Here is a 19,034-nt window from a genome sequence, read left to right as displayed (position 1 = left end):
AAGCTGCCATTGCACATATCGTTCACACAAAGATGTACATTTACAGCAATGTGTTTATTGAAACAAAAAACAGAGTCTGTGTTTTTGAGAAATGTTTCCATCTACTGAGCAGGTAACATTCCTGTGGGTACATTCCTAACATACAGGGCTGCAAGCAAGCTAGAAGACTGGCATCAATCACCCAGCAGCTACAATGAGCACACATGCCCCTGCTTTTAATGTTTATAGGGAAACACTAAAGCAGGGGTCCCCAATCCCAGTCCACGAGGGCCGGTGTCCCTGCAGGTTTTAGATGCGTCCTTGATCCAACACAGCTGATTTAAATGGATAAATTACCTTCTCAACATGTCTTGAAATTCTCCAGAGGCCTGGTAATGAACTAATCATGTGATTCAGGTGTTGACCCAGGGTGAGATCTAAAACCTGCAGGGACACCGGCCCTCGTGGACTGGGATTGGGGACCCCTGCACTAAAGCAATCACCCCGCCTCATGTCTCCTGCTAGGCTGCCACAAGATCAGCAATCAATCACAGTCACAGTCAATCTCTCCCTGTGGTGTCCCTCCTGTGATCAGTCCCACTGTAGTTTAACCCAAAGCCAGCCATGCGAGTTGCTCACACTTATTACAGTACGTAGTGAACATGTATTTGTGTGCCCAGGCATGAAATGTAACAACATCAGCAAGAAGTAGCTGAAAATAGATTGCACATTTTGCATTACAACCTCTATTTTTAAATTTTGCCAACTGCAAAAAAATACAATGTGACTCATAGGGTATGCCAGCGTGTAAGAAGGGGGAAACACAAGATAAACACACATCTAACTGTGACTAATGAATGTAACGCCCCACTATACCACGTCTTATTTTGCATTTGTAGAGGGGCTTAGGATGAGTGTAACAGGTTAAGTGTGTGTCGGCACACAAAGTTATCCTAAAACCATTTGTCATTGCAAATTCAGCGTGATAAACAATGAGTCAATAAAGCAGTATAGCACAGGAAGCAAGCAGCAGTATGTAATTACCAGCACACTGGGCAGACAGTCTCAAGCAGAGGTTAGTGTAGACATACTCACTGTATACCAGCAACATTCTTATGTAAATGAATCTTATTTTGCATGTGCGAGTTTTTTCATGTTGTAAACTTCACATAAACTTCATATATTTCTTGAAATAAGATCCTCTGTGTTATAGAAAGGGCGCTTATTTTTCCTCACAGGCCCACTAAGAGTAAACAGAGGAAGCAGCATAGTCAGAGAAAGTCATGACAGCCATTGACTGAGAATATAAATAATCTTCTAAAACGTCATTACCGGAGGAGGAAAGACTTCAAAGCAGCGAGAACAGTGTGGCAAATTATTTCTGGTGGTAAAGCACGGAAACCCAAAGAACACAATGAATGTAGCACCAGAGCTATCAGCATGCTGTGAGTATATGTGAACAACAGCACATAGTATGCAGACAGTTGTTTTGGCTACAGTCAAAACAGTGGGAGGGTGGGCCTGGTGATTGTGGTCCAATGAATGGATCATTGTGGCACACGGAAAAAGTGACCAGCAGGAAATGAGAGGAAGGCCGAGCGGTCTGGGATGCAAAGAACTGCCTCGGTTTCTAAGAATGGAGTTCTTGTGTTCTCTTGTAGAATTATACACAACACAGTAACGCATTATTGCCCACATATCATTCGTGGTTTTACTAAACATCCTAAATATGTTGCTGACACTGAATATGAAATTATAAATGTTGACTCTAACCAACACTTGCAAAATGTCCTTTAATCTGCTCACAATTACGGCTTGTGTCAAGCAAAAGCAAAAGGTTTTTTTTCTTAATGTATTATAAATGTTGGAAGATGATTGCATCGGGGGAAAAAAGAGCGTCTAGTGCAAAATCTGTGCCAAATCAAAACATGCGGCTCCATCAGCCGTGACAACCCACTGGAAGAAAGGGGCAGCCCGGAGCACTTTTAGGAATTCTGAACTAAAGAAGTCAGTTTTTGTGTTAATAGCAAGCAGTGGCCATTCTCCAACTGGAAGTTTTACTTCATTTCTTCTGTAAAATTACAATTTAGAGACTAATCTCCACTTATTACCACCAGCAAACGCTTGTGTGTATCGCTGCCATTATTTCAGTCTGTAAACATGATAGGTCAGAAAGTTTTTATTGAATTCTGATAAAAAAATTTTTTAAAAAAGGCGTGTAAAGTGGACTCATGTTAACAATCTATTAAAATCTGGCTTCTATCCACTGAAGTCTTCAAGGTCCTTTAATATCATGTCACATTTGACCTGTGACCTCTCCTTCAAGGTCAATCGATTGAACTGAATGTCAAAGTGATAATAAAACTATATAGACCTGTTGCCATTACTGCCATTGTTTATACTGACACCATAGGGGCATATAGGGGATGATATATGGGGATTCTAAATATCACTTACTTTGGACCTTTGACCTCTTCTTCAAGGTCAAATAATATCAAACTTTCATAAAATGTCTCATCTTTCAAGCTACACTTAAAAGCATTTATTGAACGATTCTGGTATATGGGGACTCTAAACATCACATTATAGTTTGCATCTAAATATCATATCACATTTGACCTCTGACCTCACTTTTACATTTCACATCTGCCTTTCTTTCAGGTTGACCCCACAATGTCTTCTATCTTTAAAGAAAGAGAATGAGTTGCCTAGTTAAAAATACACTGCAGTATAATATTACATTATAAAATAAAGTTATTTGTCCAGTTATTTACAAATCATACCTATTCTCCATCGCCTACTCCTTCAGAAGGTTTCTGTAATCAAAGTAAACATCTTCATGCTTCCCTTATCTGATTTTAACTGGACTACAAAGTTTTCAAAGTACATTTAAAAATGATTAATAATAATTATTAAAATTATTTAAAAATATTCCTGGATGGAGTAGAGCTTGAATTAGCTCCAGAATTTAAATATCTTGGGGTCATTCTAAACCCAACATTATCCTTCAAGAGTCACATGAATAAAGAGTCCCAGGTACTTAAATTTAATAATCGAAATTTTAATCATATACGTAATAATTTAAATATGAATATTGCAAAAACTTATTTTTACTCAATGATCATCTCTCATGTGGACTATTGTTTGACGTCCTGGTCACTTGCTTGTCCAACAACACTTAAAACTACTGAAAACATTTATAAAAGAAGTTTAAAACTACTTGACAAAAAAAACGACTTCCCACCACCACTGCCATGTGTTAAAAAAACATAAACTACTGAACTTCAATAACTTAGTGAAACTTAAAAGAGTGTGTTTAATATATAAAGTCTTACACTCCCTTGCTCCACCACCACTAAAGCAGTTCATTAGGCATAAAGAAAGCTCAGACAGGACCACTCGAGCTACAACCCGAGGAGACTTGTTTATACCCCACAGACGGACAGCATTTGGGCAGAACGTCCTTTCTGTCCAGGGTGGCCATCTGTGGAACAGTCGTCCTCAATCCATTAGAGAATGCTCGACATTCAACTTGTTTAAGGCAAAGGTTAAAAACTGGTTATGGACAAATCAAGTGTGTGATCATGTATAAGTTGTATAGTTTTAATGTTTTATTTGGGAATAGAATGGTGTGTATGTGTGAGTTTGGTGATGGAGTTTTTATTATGAATGGATTATGCATTTTTTATGAATTATTATGTCTATTTTTTTATGTTTTATGGACAACAGATGGAAATTAAATGGCTATAATCTGGTATGTTTACATTCATGTAATTTTTTTTACATTTATGCTCATTAACATGCACTGTCGTAAATAAATTACATAAAAAGAACAAAGAAAACCAAACAAAAATTTACAAAATATGAAATGATTTCCCTGAAAGTAAAACCTGCTCAGAGAGTGAGCTGCTTTGATGGAGGTTTGCGCTTTCTGACTGCTTCTTGTTAAGAAATACTTAATCTTCATCCATTATCTCCATTTGTTTTTTAAAAAAAAACATCTGCAGATAAACAGTTTTCTTTTGCAACACCAGGAAGGACAGGAACGCTCGTCAGAAATGTGATTTATCGGATAATCGAGCATCAGCAGAAATAGTCTTCAGAAGGGAAGTGATGGGGCAGAAATTGAATCAAATAGCAATGTTAACATTTATTAAAATGCTCTACATTACTTTTACAGTTTATTTCACCAGAAATTAACAATGTAAAAACTAGATACATGTATGAATTTTAACATACACTTTTTAATGCCTTCCCAACATGAGGTTCCACCCAGCAATTATCTTACATTTCCAACTAATCAGCAGCCTAGGAGCCAGAGGCAAATTAAAGTAGGTTAATAAAAAATGGCATATGCCTCACTCACAGAAATCAATCGAGGCTGACAGCTGGACAGGCTTCTATTGATTCAACATAGTCAGGCATGAACAATAACTATGACAACCAGGGAAGACACTGATATGATGTTTGATACACACTGACCCACTAGTCCTGTATTTTTCTCTTCATCTGTCTCGCAGTGAAAGTATTTTGTGTTTGGGAGCTCTTGCAATGAAAGGCAGCTCTGAGCGCACACGAGGCAACACATGTTCCACCAGACAGGAAGAAAAGGGTCTGCACATGTTGACATAGATGCTCTAGGAAAATACACACACACACATACACGCACACTCACACAGCATGGGGGTGTACAACAGCGGCAGGCTTTAAAGTCCGCGTGCAGCCAGGTGGGAAATTCCCTGGTGGCAGTCCCAACATACCAAAGGCGCCAAGTTATTGCTGCTCGGCGCATCCGAGTGTCGGTCAGGTGGGGCTTTACTGTCGGCTTTCTTGTGTGTGTCTGTGCATTTTTCTGCGTGACAGACAAGAAGTCAGGAGCTCTGATATAAATGGATGCTGTTACGACTCCATGGCCCTTCCCTTTGAGTTTCTCACAGCCCGATAGAGGACAAAGGTGTGTGTGTGTGTGCGTGTGTGTGTAGGGGCAAAAACACAATTAAAAAGAACAGCTGGTTAGGCTGTGTGTTTGATCCCTACATGGGATCTGAGACAGGCTCCAGGCATTCGCGTCACCGATTACACAGCAGATTACAGTCACACTGAAAGAGATCACACGCTTTGTGTACTCTAGCTGTTCCCAGAGGGACACAGCAAAATATCTGAACATTAGTTACTCTGTCATGCTAACAGGCTTCTTAACAATAACAAACTGTCCAACCCCCGGCTCGTGCTAATGCGACCCCTCCGGACCTGCTGCAGCCATGATAAAGTCATTTGATGTGACACAGAGTGTGAAGATTTTCAGCGCTTTCACAACAAACTTTTTGAAGTTTTGGGTGTGTGAGATAACAAGTGAGTGTACGGTATGTACTATGTGTTTGCATCAGGCACTGGATAACATTGTGGATGTGAAGATCTGCTGCAGGATTTGGGGGATCTGCTTGGTGTCCATGGCGACAAAGGACCTCCCTGCTGGAAGGGTCTTTTGGAGTCTGAAACAAAAGAACACGAAGAGAGAATGAAGATAGAGGTCAAAGAAAGGAACTGAACTTTAGCACTGGAATTGTTTCCCAAAATTAAAAGAGACTACTTGTATTTGCTGTGTGAGCTGGCACTACATATTCCCATTAAAAGAATACAGTGTATGAGTGTGTGTGAATGAAAGAGATGCCTTTCACTCGGTGGAGCTCAGCAACAAGACAACAGAGCCACCTCCAATGCCTTTGAATCATTTGTATAAACCCATTTACTCTAATGAGCCTCTGCCTTTGTTCTTTCATTCAACCGTGTCCCTATGCATTTCTCCTCTCAGGACATACACACACATGGGCAGTCAACAGGGATATAAAATTAGCATTCCCAAAGTGTTGCTCAAGAAGGAAAATTATATAACTCTAAGGGCATCCATAACCAATTCCAGAGCTTCCAGGGCATGACAAGATATTATTTTAATTTCTATCTTCAAATTCTGACAGCCTGCCCTTAAAGAGTAGTTGACTTCTTGTCTCTTTCTATCTTTGCTTTTTTTTCTGCTCTTCATGAGCAAAGTATAGAACAGGTTTATTATCTTCTGAAGCTCCTGGAGCTAAAGACTGCATTAAGCCAGGCAGTTCTTCAACGAGTTTAAAGCTTCAAGGCCTGCAAGCCTCAACAGAGAGGATGTATGTCTGGTAAGGAGCTACAGTAGAAGCCTGCAGTAGAATGGCAATGAGGATGAGGAGAAGCAGGTTAACGAGTACACTTGTTGCGCTTTCATCTGGCCTGGAAACTTGATCTGAGACAGGACAGTAAGGACAGGCAGCAGATGGGGATGCTGATGTTTTAATACAGCCCAAAAGGAGCTACTTTAACATTCTGGAACTGAAATTGAAGATTTAAAACCTTAACTAAATAAAAATTGGTCAATCTCTTCTTCAGGGTTATCTCCTCATTCATCTCTGGGACTGCTTTCAGTGATATTGCTAACCGCAGCACTGAAAGCACTGGAGGTCTCATTCTGTCTCCTGGCCCTTCTGTCTCTAATATGCCACTAGATTCCCTCTGGTGTGTCAAAACAGTAACCCTGCACTTTACTTTCAATCTGAGGGAGTGGACAAATTTTCAGCAACATGAATCTCTGGGAAACTAGGGATGGGAATTGAGAACCGTTTCTAGCAGTTCTATTCCTAGTATTTCTATTTGTTAGTCTGCTTGCTTATCAGTTCCACTCGCACCTGCACTACAATCAGCTGATTTCAGATTGTGTGGCCGAGGAGGAAAATAGAGCCACAGTCTACAGCGTGGATAAGGACATTACTTTTATTTTTATTGCACAAAAGCATGAGGGCGCAATGGTAAAGTGCAAACTGCATCCAGGACAGAAACAACCACATTATGCTGCTAACACAACTTAGGGTCTTTGCAAGGATCTGCACAGACAGCATGCTAACCCTTAGTTAGCCAAGAGCCTAGAGTGATGATATACATAAGTAAATACCGACCCCAGCCCTCAAAGTGGAGCCAATGAGATCATTATTAACAATATTTCCTGATTTGAAAGTCAGTCTGATTCAGAAGTTTGATGTTTTCACTCACTGTGCAAATTTGAGGTCCATTTTTAAATTGCAACAACACAGGTGCAAGCAGACATAAGCAATCAGAAAAATAAAAGCAGTGTTGGAAGCAATACAGAGGTGCATGAGAAGATGACCTTGAAGAGCAAACTAACTAAATGCAACTGTTTGGAGCCCCAGAACTTAAGAATTGTCTCATGATGAGTTCTTTGCATCTTCATGTTCCTTCATCTACTCCTCTTTTCTTTCCATCTCTTTTGCACTTTGCTCGCTTTTAGTTAACTCCACCCAAGTTATCATCATCTTCACCTCCTTACCTTTCAGCCTGATCGCCAAGGGAGCCAATGAAAATGGCAAAGGCATTGACCTGTGGGTCAGAGGTCAAGACTTGGGCAAAGCGCTCGGGCCGAATGCCGTAGCGCTCCAGATTAGCGTCGCTCAGCACCACCACAAAGTGCTCATCTGCTTCTTCTCTTGCCAGCTCCTTGATGCTGGCCTCCGTCCCCTCCAGAGTGTAGTCACCACTCATGCAGAACTGAGAGTGGGCATGCATGACCTGAAGTGCAAGGAAAAGGCTGATTAATAAAGAGCAAGCCACAGATTTTATTTATCTTCATACCTGCAGCCCCAAATGACATCGTTTGGAGATGTTCATCAGTTTGTGTGGCTACTTTGACTTAATGTACAATTTCATGTGAACACAGATGTTGAAGAGAAAGAAATGCATGCAAAACACTTTTTTCAGTCCAATTGGGTGAGCAAAACAAAGCATGAGTATACCTTCAGGACTTTAAGTCTCTGCTTGTTATTCTTGGGGATTTTGTCTGCCGTGACCAGTTCAATGTCGTAGCCATCGCCCGAGTGGCCCACTATGTCATACTGTGTAGAGAAAAGAGTTAAAAGACACAAAAGACACATTGTTACAACATTTAAGTAAAGACTGTAGTGATTTGACTTGTTACTTAACTTGTAATGTAACAGTCTCCCCGACAGAGGTGTGAAGGTGCAGAAAGGTCACATTGTAAATGCGAACATTGCAAGATGTTAACAGTGTCAGAGGTTTACATGTCTCCACTAGACCATCCATCATAACTGACTTACATAAGGCAGCTCACACTCAGCCTGACACTGTGAGCCCCCAGGCAGCTATTTGAAGACCCAGGTATTATGTATATGAACCACATCTAATAAGGGCAGTTATGACTGTGGTGGTCAAAGGTATGCGACTGTGTGTCTCATGTATCCATATCACTGTTGCTGGGTAAGAAGACCTTTTGGTGCTGTCAATTTTGTATTGTTTTCCGGGGGTTTTTTTGCTACATGACTCATAAAGTCTAACACATAGCTCTAAATCTAACCAGGTTCAATGTCACCAAAATTAAGGCCATGTCAATCCACAGTGGGCTTCATCCACTTCAGGATTGTGAATGGGTGCCTAAAGAGTGTACTAAAAAAAGGCATCAAACTATAAAGTGACACGTTTGACTATCGATGGTGGATGATTGTAAGATGCAAACACATATATAATGCGAAACTGCGGGCAACACGGGCACACGGTGACAGTGTATATATCTTATGCGTTACCAGATGCTCTTTTATGTAAGCAGTGTTATTCAAAGACAGCAGTGAGACTGAAATGCCATGTGGAACACTGAAAAATGTGTATGCGAGTTTGTGTGATATGTGATCAGTATTAGGTTGGCTTGAGTGTCACTAAGGGGCCAAGAAGTCTGTCTCTCTCCAAAACTTTTTTTGTATGCACTCCCGTCTCCCCCTGTCTCTTTTCATGCTCCATCTCTGGACCGATTCCACTTCTCGTGGCTACAACGGACTCCTGATTTTCCATGAAAAGCGTCAACTGTATTACCAACTCCTACCCAATAAAGCACTGACAAATTAGATCATAGTATGGCATGACAAAGGCTTTAAAAGACACACTGCATGTTTTGATTTACGAGGTTACCTGGGTGCAATTCAGGAATTATGGCAATAATGAATTTCACACCAGAAACAAAAGCTTGAATAGTTATTATTATTTCATGTACGACTACTTGATACTTAAGTTAAAATAAAGATTTACACTAATGCAGGAAAAACATAATATATTGGACGATACTGCAATAGCATACTGAGCCATTTAAATTCACTACAGCTAGGACTCATGGAATACTACACAAAAAAACTGATGCGGTCAATTAATGGTCAGTCTAAGTATTTTATTCTTTACCTGAAAAATGACTCTAGACCTGTTTTTTAGGCTGTCAGTCCGTTGTTTATCTTAGCTGTCAAGGTGCATGTAAATGCTTTGAAATTCTCTTCCCCTCCACGATAATATGAGACAACACTGATTCATGCACTACACAACTAAGTATATAGGGTATGAAGTGTACTATATAAAAGTGTACTAACACAAAGGAAGCACAGTAATTGTTCATGTGAAGTAAACTCCATATACTGGACATGCAGCTGTTATCTATCACCTGACTTAGGAAAAGTCACATAGAATCTTCTGTATTGTGATGCGCGATGTAGCGTTTTCACCTTGAATTTGTGCTCATAGTTCTCAAGAGCTTCCATGACCATACAAACAGCTTCCATGGAGCGCTCCAGCCTGCCATCCACACCGTTGAAGCGGTACATGCTGCCCGACACGTCGGCCAACACCCGTAACCGCTTGGGCTTCTGCTGAGGGCTGCCCAGCTGTAAGCACACATAAGTTACTAAATAAATAAATACATCAGCAACTACTGATTAAATCAAGCTAAAATCCCTACTTTAGATGGTGTAGTTACATAAAAATAATATTTTACACAAGGTCGGGATTTCAAAACTGGGTGCAATTATTTCAATGTAGCTCAGCTCAGACCAAAACTATGTAAGACTTGGAGCTAAATACGTTAGAAAAACACAGTATTTATATTATGGGCTAGTGTGTGTTGGCATGATTAGTGTGGGAACTACTTTTGTGCTGTGTGCATGCGCGCACAGATGACAGCACAAGACGTAACTAGAAACTGAGTGAGCTGGAGCAGAAACAGCAGGGTGTAATAATAATCTCGCACACACACACACACTGCTGGAATGTACCGCCTGACAGATAAAGGTCAAAATTATGTGTGACTGTGGGAGTGAGTGTAGCAGTCTTTGGAGGTGTGGCAGATTCAAAAATAAGAAAGTTTCAAGAAAAAACAAACACCTCTGGTTCCAGCTCTCCCCTGCGTTTATATATAGCCTTCTCTCCAGTCAGTCCATCGATGATCTTGGTGTCATCCAGCTCTCCCAGAGCCTGGTTCTTTAACCACTGCCGCTCCTTCCCTTTAGCCTGAAAGCACATCCACCAAATTAGAATAAGTAAGCCAAATATGCCTGGGAGAGATGATTTTGTTTTGATGGAGGTTTTTAAAGATGACAGAGGAGCTCAAAGTTCACAATACCAACAACTAGCACTCACACCCAGCAAAGAAAAAAAGGCTAAGGCTACATTGAAAAGGCTACATTGAATCTGTGGCCCCATTTCTTGTGATGTTACAAGGAGAAAACCTGAAAGGAAGAGCACCATCACTCCCTGTCCTGCCCTCATCTTTCCCTCAGCGGAAGGAGATCTTTAGGGAGAAGACGTCAAACAAAGAGGAAACCCGATGTGCCTCTCCCCATTCTCTTTAGGTCACTCCTGCAGTTACTGGTGAGTCAGGATATTTGGTTTCGTGTCTTGAGATTTTCTTTACACGGCAAATGACGTGTGAGCACACAAAGAAACAAAGAATAGCCAGCAATAACAAGGTTGTATGACTTCACATCATTGATAAGTAGTAACAGATGTAACAACTACTTTCACCTTTCTGTAGATAATCAGTTGTGCATTCGTGAATGCAGTGCACAGTAGAACAGCACAAACAAAGGTAACGGAACCAGATCCCTTTTTTCCTCACTATGACAAACGATTGAGATTGCACATTCTGACATAAATGGATGCACATTCTCTTCATTCATGACGCAACAACATTTCTCAAAGCAGGCACAAAAATTACCTATCCAGAAATACAACAGACTGAAGTTATTACTTCTGGTGCTTAAGTGCATCTCATTTAAAATACAAGGTGTCAGCTTCAATTTAACTATTCAGTTCAATTTTGTTCACATGGTGCCAATTCACAACAACAGTTGGCTCAAGGCGCTGTTTTTTTTAACTATGTTGAACTGTAACTGAAAGAGGTGTAGTGTTAGACGCAAAAGCCAGGATACTCTTCCTCATCAATAACCTAAAATATCCATCCATCCATTCGCTTCCGCTTATCCTTTTCAGGGTCGCGGGGGGCGCTGGAGCCTATCCCAGCTGTCATAGGGCGAGAGGCGGGGTACACCCTGGACAGGTCGCCAGTCTTTCGCAGGGCCAACACACAGGGACAGACAACCATTTGCACTCACATTCATTCACACATTCACACCTAGTGACAATTTGGATTATCCAATTAACCTATCCCCACAAGCTGCATGTCTTTGGACGGTGGGAGGAAGCCGGAGTACCCGGAGGGAACCCACGCAAACACGGGGAGAACATGCAAACTCCACACAGAAAGACCTGATGGTGGAATTGAACTCAGGACCTTCTTGCTGTGCGGCAACAGTGCTAACCACCGTGCCACCGTGCTGCCTAAACTAAAATAAAAACACTTAATTCACTTTGCGGTCAGCTCGGACTGATATCTTACTTTTAGAACTTCACAATGCGGGCTGAGGCGTTTGTATGTTCCAAGCCAGTCTATTGTTGAGAGGTAAATAGAGAGGGTTTTCCCTGAGGAAAACCCCAGCAGATGGAAACAATACACTATCGGTTTATTGAAAGCTTGCCATTTATAGTTATGTGTTTGTGTGCGTGTGTATGACTGCTTTCAATCCCTCTGTAGGAATGGCAAAAAAATTGACATGACTTCATAGCGTGTTGCCTGCTGGGTTTTAGTGGGATCTCCATCATCTTTCCAGTGAAGAAGCCGCCCAAGGCAATAAGGACAAACGCAAATTACAACCACACTCATGTTCAAAGCCCACCTGGATGGAAAACAAAATCACACACCCTCCACAGCACAACACATGCAAAAAAACACCTTCACACCTGGATAGAAGAATAATAGAGCGCAGTTCAGTGTCACTGCTCTGTAATCGTGGCTGCATGATTGCGCTCTTGTCAGATGCCCATGAACACACACAAACAAGCACACCAGAGACGCTCGCACTAAGACGCCCAAACAAAGGGCGGAAAGTGGAAACCAAAATAATGAAACGTAGACAATACCACCACTCCCTGTGATCTTAGTCCGCATTCTCTTTAACAAATCAGAGTGCTCCTGGGGGACAGCGCCCCCTCTTTCCGTGTCCAGCACCACGTGCGAGGATGTATAAGGTCAACCAATTGTCATCTGCTGACTTTATGACCCCATGACTTTTTTCAGTGTCAAGCTGTACAATAGAAGCTACTGCAGCCTGAGTTGGTGGTGTTTAAATAAACTGATCTGACAAAGACGAGCCTGTCATTACAAGCAACCACTTAAACCAGCAAATTGGAAATCTTGGCTTTCAATATTTTACTCATTTTATAATATTGGGACTGAGCAATAAATAAAAAAAGCTACTGCAGATGAACCTGGATGTTGCAAAAACACTGATACCTTCAAACAAGGAAACTTGTGTTTCCTTGTGTGTTTCCACACACAAACAGTGTGTGGTGTGACGCCAACCTGTAAACTGTCCAGGATGATGCGGAGTGACTGAACTTGTCTCCTCACGGCACTGGAGAAGCGCTCGTATGTAGCAGCATCGTATTCACTCATATCAATCTCCTTCAACCTGAGACAAAAAGTCAAACAAAAACAGAGGGGAGGGGGAGATGCATGGCATTAGCTATGACTAAACCTTTATTGTCCAAATTAACACCGTGTGCATCTTGAGGCAGTGAGATACAGAAAGAGTACAAATAGAGCCCTTTTTTCATTAGCCCAGGACACCTGAGAACAAACTGACAAAGGGTCAGTGTTTCTAAATATGAACCCATGTGCTCTCCAGAACACACCTGCGGGCATCAAGACACAGGTGCTCCTTTCTCCCCAAGTCATGCTTATCGGTGTAACGCCAGCGTGCAGGTACTTTAGTATTACTTATACACAAAGACACAGAATCTTCCTTAAGCGTGGTAAGGGTCCTGCATGCTGGTGTGTGTATGTGTGTGCAAAGTGGCTGAAATCCGTTTGAAACTTTTGGTGACAATTAGACCGTCAACACCGCAGACATTCAGAGCAGTGACTTAAAAAACAATGCAGGGATGATAGTAAGCCTTATCTATCACAGGCTGCAACAAATCTGTGTGGATCGGTTGTGTGTGAGCAGATTCAGACAAAATACTGACACAGACTGCACAGGCATCGGCTATGCAATCAAAACAGATCATGCATTCACACATGCAAGCACGCACACACACACACACACACACACACACACAAACTCATAATCACCAACACTTGGATGGCAGTTTTAAAAAATGTTAATTCAGGTAAGTCATGCAGTATAAAGACAAGAATTTGTAGTTTGAAAAGCTAATATTTTTAATTTGCATCCACTCAATTTGTTACTTCCTATTAGAAAAAAAGAAACTGCATCTCAGGCTTCATTAACGGAGGCTTCAAAAACAGTATATAAGTGTCAATAATGATATTTGTTTAATGAATGCAGTTTCATGATGCAAAGCATTTATAATTGATCTATGATCACTAATATGACGACTGGGGCCTTGTAGTGAAAGGGTTGCTTATTCGAATATATTTTAATAAACGGGTTTGCTAAAGCCTAAACCTTATGACTAACCTTAATATATAATTTAATTTCTTTGAATTAATTCCATGAGCCTTTTTTGGTTTGTATTTGATTATTTATTTCTTTAAAACTAAATTGGATTGAATTAAAGGCCTTTATCACTTGTGCACATCTGATCTGTGACCAGTTTAAATTTGTTTGCAGAGTATCCCCTGTGCACATCCTCACTGTTTGTGAATGACCTTCCTACAACTTATATAAATAAATGATACTTCAAAGTTTTTACTACTCAGCTGTTAGGTGTACCACTCATCATATCATATTAGTGTCCTCTTGGACTCTTGGAGTAGAATCTATGTCCAATGAATCTAAAAGGAAATTAAATAAAGGTAAATGTACAATAAACAAACTTGATCTGCATTAAGTAATATCGGACCTACACACACAGCCATTTTGTTTGTTTCTGTGTATTCTTACTGCGTCGCGTCAGCCCACAAAACAAGAGCAGCGCCTTCCTCCACACATTCCTATGTGTGTGTGTATACGTGCATCAGTGTGAGGATGCATGCAATGGATGTGGCGAGCAGACACTCTGGCCAGCGGCCGGAGCTATTTCCTGCAAATTCCTGAACCTTGACTTATACGGGAGAGAGCAACAGAGGGTTTTTACTAAATAAGGTGGAGCTAGCACACTGAAAACTCACACACAACAACCACAAAAACAAAGACTTAAGGTTGACACTCCCTGCTACTAAACAAGCTGTCCTCCACTCAAAAAACCTCCTTTTCCAAGGACAGAGACAATTTTATTTTCCTATTTTTCAGTGTTTTTTCACTACTTTATTGTCATGCATTTAATTAGAGGAACCGAGCGGTTAAATAGGCCTTTGTGGTCGCCTGACTATTAACTGTCACATTATGTGAGCATTTCTTTACAGTCATTGCAATGAAACTTTGAAATACAGTCCTCACAAAACAATAACAGCTTTGTTAACACCCATTAAATCTTGAAGCGGGACATCCATTTTTTAGATTTGGATGTGTTACTCTGGTATTTAGGAAACCTCATTCTTGTGTATTTGCTTTGGATTTCCTTAAACATAACTACAATCGTGTTTCCAAGCTGAACCAGTGGGTGAAGTGTAAATTTAACAACAATGTGATTATTTGTAAATGAATCTCATTGAAACCACACTGGAAGACTTCGGGAACTGAGAGGGACAACTGCAACTCAAATGTTTTCCAGTTTTTCCAGCTTCCTTTCCTGCAGTTTTTGTTCATAATCCATCAAATGTTTTCAGTGTTTCCTGCAGCACAGGAAAAACTGTCTGCAGGCCAGACATGACATGCTGAGGTCTGATATCAGCGCTGATGTAATACATGCAGAATGTGATGTGGCTCTGTTTTGCGGAAATAAAACAAGAGGTCTCCAAAAAGGCGTCTGGATCTGTTGTTCATTTGTGGTGCATTTTCAAATATAAGTGTTAGTTATACCAGGTGCACTCAAACCCACCAATACCATTATGGATGCTGGCTTTTAACAGCAAGCTGGATACTCCTGCACCTATTTAGACCAAAGGATGCTTTTTCCATGATAACAAAGGGAAATTCAAATTTTGATTGGTTGGACCATCTTAAATAAACCTGCATTGCAAACCAGCATTTCTTCTTGTTTATATATAACTTTTGCTTTTCTTGCATTTCAGGAGGCAGATCCTAAGTGCACGTCCATAAACCCACTATGGAATTCAAATAAAAAGCAAGGATGCAGCAAGAGTGAAACTGTAAAGAAGGGGATGACTGCAAAGAGGAAAAAATAAGGCCACAAAACACAGGATCGAAATGGGAGTTTTACTATTTCTGGTGTCTTTCACCACCACTGAAAACAAGCAGAAGATCTTTGTGTGTGTGTGTGTGTGTGTGTGTGTGTGTGTGTGTGTGTGTGTGTGTGTGTGTGTGTGTGTGTGTGTGTGTGTGTGTGTGTGTGTGTGTGTATTTGTGTGTCACTTACTCAAAGGTTTCTGCAAAGATCTTAGTTTTACTGATGCTTAACTTAAAGCTAAGTAAACATATGACTTTGGACACACATTGGGAAGGAATAGGAAAAAGGCTGACAGTGTTGGCTTGTGGCATGGAAAAGAAAAAATCAAGCAGCCCTTTATTTCTATGTCTGTGCTTACCTGTTAGAGTGACATGTGAGTGAATAGCAGAGCGTCAGCATGTAGCTATGAGATATTATCTGAGCTTAATGATAGACAGGCTGAAGACAAGGCAGAGGAAAAAATCTGAAAAACAAGGCTATTAAAATGGGTAAAGACAGAGGGAAGAGAAGAGGGGGAAAGAGAGAGAGGAGAATCTGAGAGGTTGTCCTCTTGGGGTGAAAGCAGGCAGTGTATGAGAAGGGCAATGCAGGAAAGAGGGAGGGGGAAGGGGGGACTGTTTGAAGCTAAAGTGAACAGAGACGCCCTTCATGGATGAGCTGGTGAAAGGGATGCCCTCGCAACCTAACCTCCTCTGAAGTGAATATAGGCTCAACACGCACACACAGACACACACAGACACACACACACACACAGAGGTCGCCCAGTGGGATCTACCACTGTGCTTTACCATCCAGCTGGGACAGAGCACCCTGGAGTTGTTTGGAGCACCATACCTGGGGTGGCAGATGGCCCACACATGCGTATTGTTCACACACATCTGGTTCACATCACATTACATTATACACCTCAGACACTTCAATTGTTGTTTTTTTGCAACAATCAGTGAACAAAAAAACCAACAAAAAAAGTCTGCACACCTCTCCATGGTGTTGCACCTGTGGCGTTAACTCTATTTGGATATGGTTAAAGATCAAGCGTGCTTTCCAACACCGCACAGCTATTTTTAGCATGCATTTCATGCATATTACCTTTCTTTGAAGGCCTTTTCAGCCATTTCTCGGGCTGCCTTACGGACCTCTTCAGGAACCGCATCCTTCTCCACCTGTGAAACCTGATAGACCTTATGCCCTGCATCCAGACGATAGGGGCCTCCCTTGCCACCCAGCCCTGCCGTGTCTCTGCCACCTGTAGAGAAAGCGATTCAACTGTTACAAAAGCTTTTGTCATTAATAAACGTTGACACAAAAGCATTGCCATACCTCACAAATGTAAAACAGATCATTATCATTATAACTGACTATATAAAAGTTGTTAATTTTCTGTTGACAGACGATACATTAACTGACTGTTTCACCACTACGACTGATGAAGATTTTGCCTGCTGCCTTCTAAATTTGACCACATCTTCTGACTATCAAAAGGACCTATAATGCTGCTAACAAGCTTGAAATTTTTATTTTGGAGTTGTCTGTGCCTCTTTATCTTATACTAGGCCTCTGACTGAAAGAAGCCATTTCAGCTTTGTTCGGATTGGTTGCCCTCATAAACAAGAGGGTTTGAACAGCAGGTGGGTGAGGCTTCTATCTTCACAGCCAGAGATTTGTGCCTGAGATGACGATACATAATCTATGTTGTGTCTATGATGCAGACTAACCAAGTTCAGCAATTTTGCTGCCAAAACACTAGTTGGTGGTGGAGTTTCTCACTTCAAGGGGATCCATTCTCTTCCAGTCAATTTAAAAAAAATGTTAGCAGAAGAAGGAGTCGAAAATGTGTACGTGTCATGCATGTAGTTACAATACTAGGGACATATTAATAGGTTACATTACAAGTTATGGCAATGGGTTTATAGAAGGGTAGATATATTTGGACACATGGATTTTTTTATTTCATGCATGTTACAATGTGGTCAGAAACAACTGTTACCTGTGCCTCCCGCCCACTGGTTACCCCCGACATGAGGAGCATTGTGGGGGTCGATCTTGCCATGTTTCGGGGCGCTGACATCCAGGCCACTGTCCCTCTGGATGGTGATCTGCAAGGATAGGATGAAGGGAAGCCATGTGGGTGATGTCATAAAAATGCCATAAACATCCAACAAAAACATGCTCATTTTTTGATACAAAATAACAAAAATGCACAAAAGAATAATTCGGTATTTCTATTACTGTAGAGTAAATTGAACTGACAAGCTAAAAATGTATCCATATTATGAAAAAGAATCTAAGTATGTGTGTTTAAATAGCACCTAATGTAATCCGGTTTGAGATCAGCCATCATTTCTTGATAAGCCCAGATCATTTCTCTAAAACCTTTCTCTGCAATGTCATGATGCACTGAACTAGTATGTGAGGGCCATACACACAACCAAACAGTCATTTACATAGCATTATCAGTCAAAGCATTATTAGGATTAAAGGAGTCTCTATCATTTAGTAGTGAGGTCTTAGCAGAATGGACAGAATAAGCTCTGTCTTTCTCTGCAGGGGGCATAATAGACGGAGGGAAGGAGACACAGAGGTTAAAACTTTGCTTTTTTAGGTCCATCTCAATGGCACCATCAGAGCCAAAATCAGCATGCTGCCTCTCACTCTGAGGCAGGGCGGCAGGCCAGAGTCTGGCATGCTTGAAGGACTGAGAGAGAAACGGGTAGTTCAGTGGGAGACTAAGTGTATCCCCTGTGGTTCAGCTGCATTTTTACATATTGCAGGAATTCAAATGGTATCTGTGGGGGGAAGAAGGTCTCTTGTAAACTGTGGAAAGCGCTGTGTGTATGTTCAAGTTATTATCTTTTCTGCTGTTGATTTTTTTATTGGTTTCTTGTGGTCTGAGCGGTTAACAGAGACTTATCTGAAGGGAGCGGCAGTTTGCTGAAAAGGACCCCTCCCCTCCCCGTCCTCACCCAGTGTCCACGCATCACACTGACACACAGAGGAGCTCAGAGCTCAGGCTGTGTTCCCACACCTGCACGAAGCTGCTGGATCAGCAGTGCTCTCTATATTTAGTTCAGATTAGGAGCATCAGTCTGATACACAGCAAGTCAGATTATACGGACAAGATAATGCCCATTGTGGTACTGAGCTTAAACAGAGGCTCTATTATTGATGACGGGATTTACCAGACAGACAACAGATGTTTGGATCCTTGAACAGATTCACATTAACGTTTTAAATCAAGCTGCACCTCTAAACACTACTTACACAGCAGCAGCTTGTTGATCACAATATAAGGTCCTTCTAAATCATATCCTGTGTTGTCAACCTTTGAGACACCAATGGGGAGCATAGTTTAAAATGAACATCAAGTTGCTTTCAATAAG

At 41.2% G+C, this 19,034-nt stretch overlaps 1 protein-coding gene across 1 annotated transcript in view; it reads right to left on the bottom strand.

The window, feature by feature from the left end:
* Positions 1-4,104: 4,104 nt before the first annotated feature.
* Positions 4,105-19,034, bottom strand: part of vwa8 (von Willebrand factor A domain containing 8) — an 87,606-nt gene continuing 72,676 nt past the window's right edge. Inside the window, exons 38-45 of the mRNA XM_084954530.1 lie at positions 17,642-17,750; positions 16,744-16,900; positions 12,764-12,872; positions 10,228-10,353; positions 9,573-9,731; positions 7,812-7,910; positions 7,349-7,587; positions 4,105-5,471 (exon numbers count right to left, since the gene is read on the bottom strand). Of these exons, the coding sequence (XP_084810656.1) occupies positions 5,363-5,471; positions 7,349-7,587; positions 7,812-7,910; positions 9,573-9,731; positions 10,228-10,353; positions 12,764-12,872; positions 16,744-16,900; positions 17,642-17,750 (1,107 nt within the window). The 3' untranslated portion in view covers positions 4,105-5,362. The remainder of the gene's footprint in view (positions 5,472-7,348; positions 7,588-7,811; positions 7,911-9,572; positions 9,732-10,227; positions 10,354-12,763; positions 12,873-16,743; positions 16,901-17,641; positions 17,751-19,034) is intronic.

The sequence above is a fragment of the Perissodus microlepis genome, chromosome 16, assembly GCF_051167445.1.
Source record: "Perissodus microlepis isolate ML-2025 ecotype Zambia chromosome 16, ASM5116744v1, whole genome shotgun sequence".
Lineage (NCBI taxonomy): Eukaryota > Metazoa > Chordata > Actinopteri > Cichliformes > Cichlidae > Perissodus > Perissodus microlepis.
The sequence above is the reverse complement of the archived record's forward strand: the minus strand, read 5'-3'. Positions and strand labels throughout refer to the sequence as shown.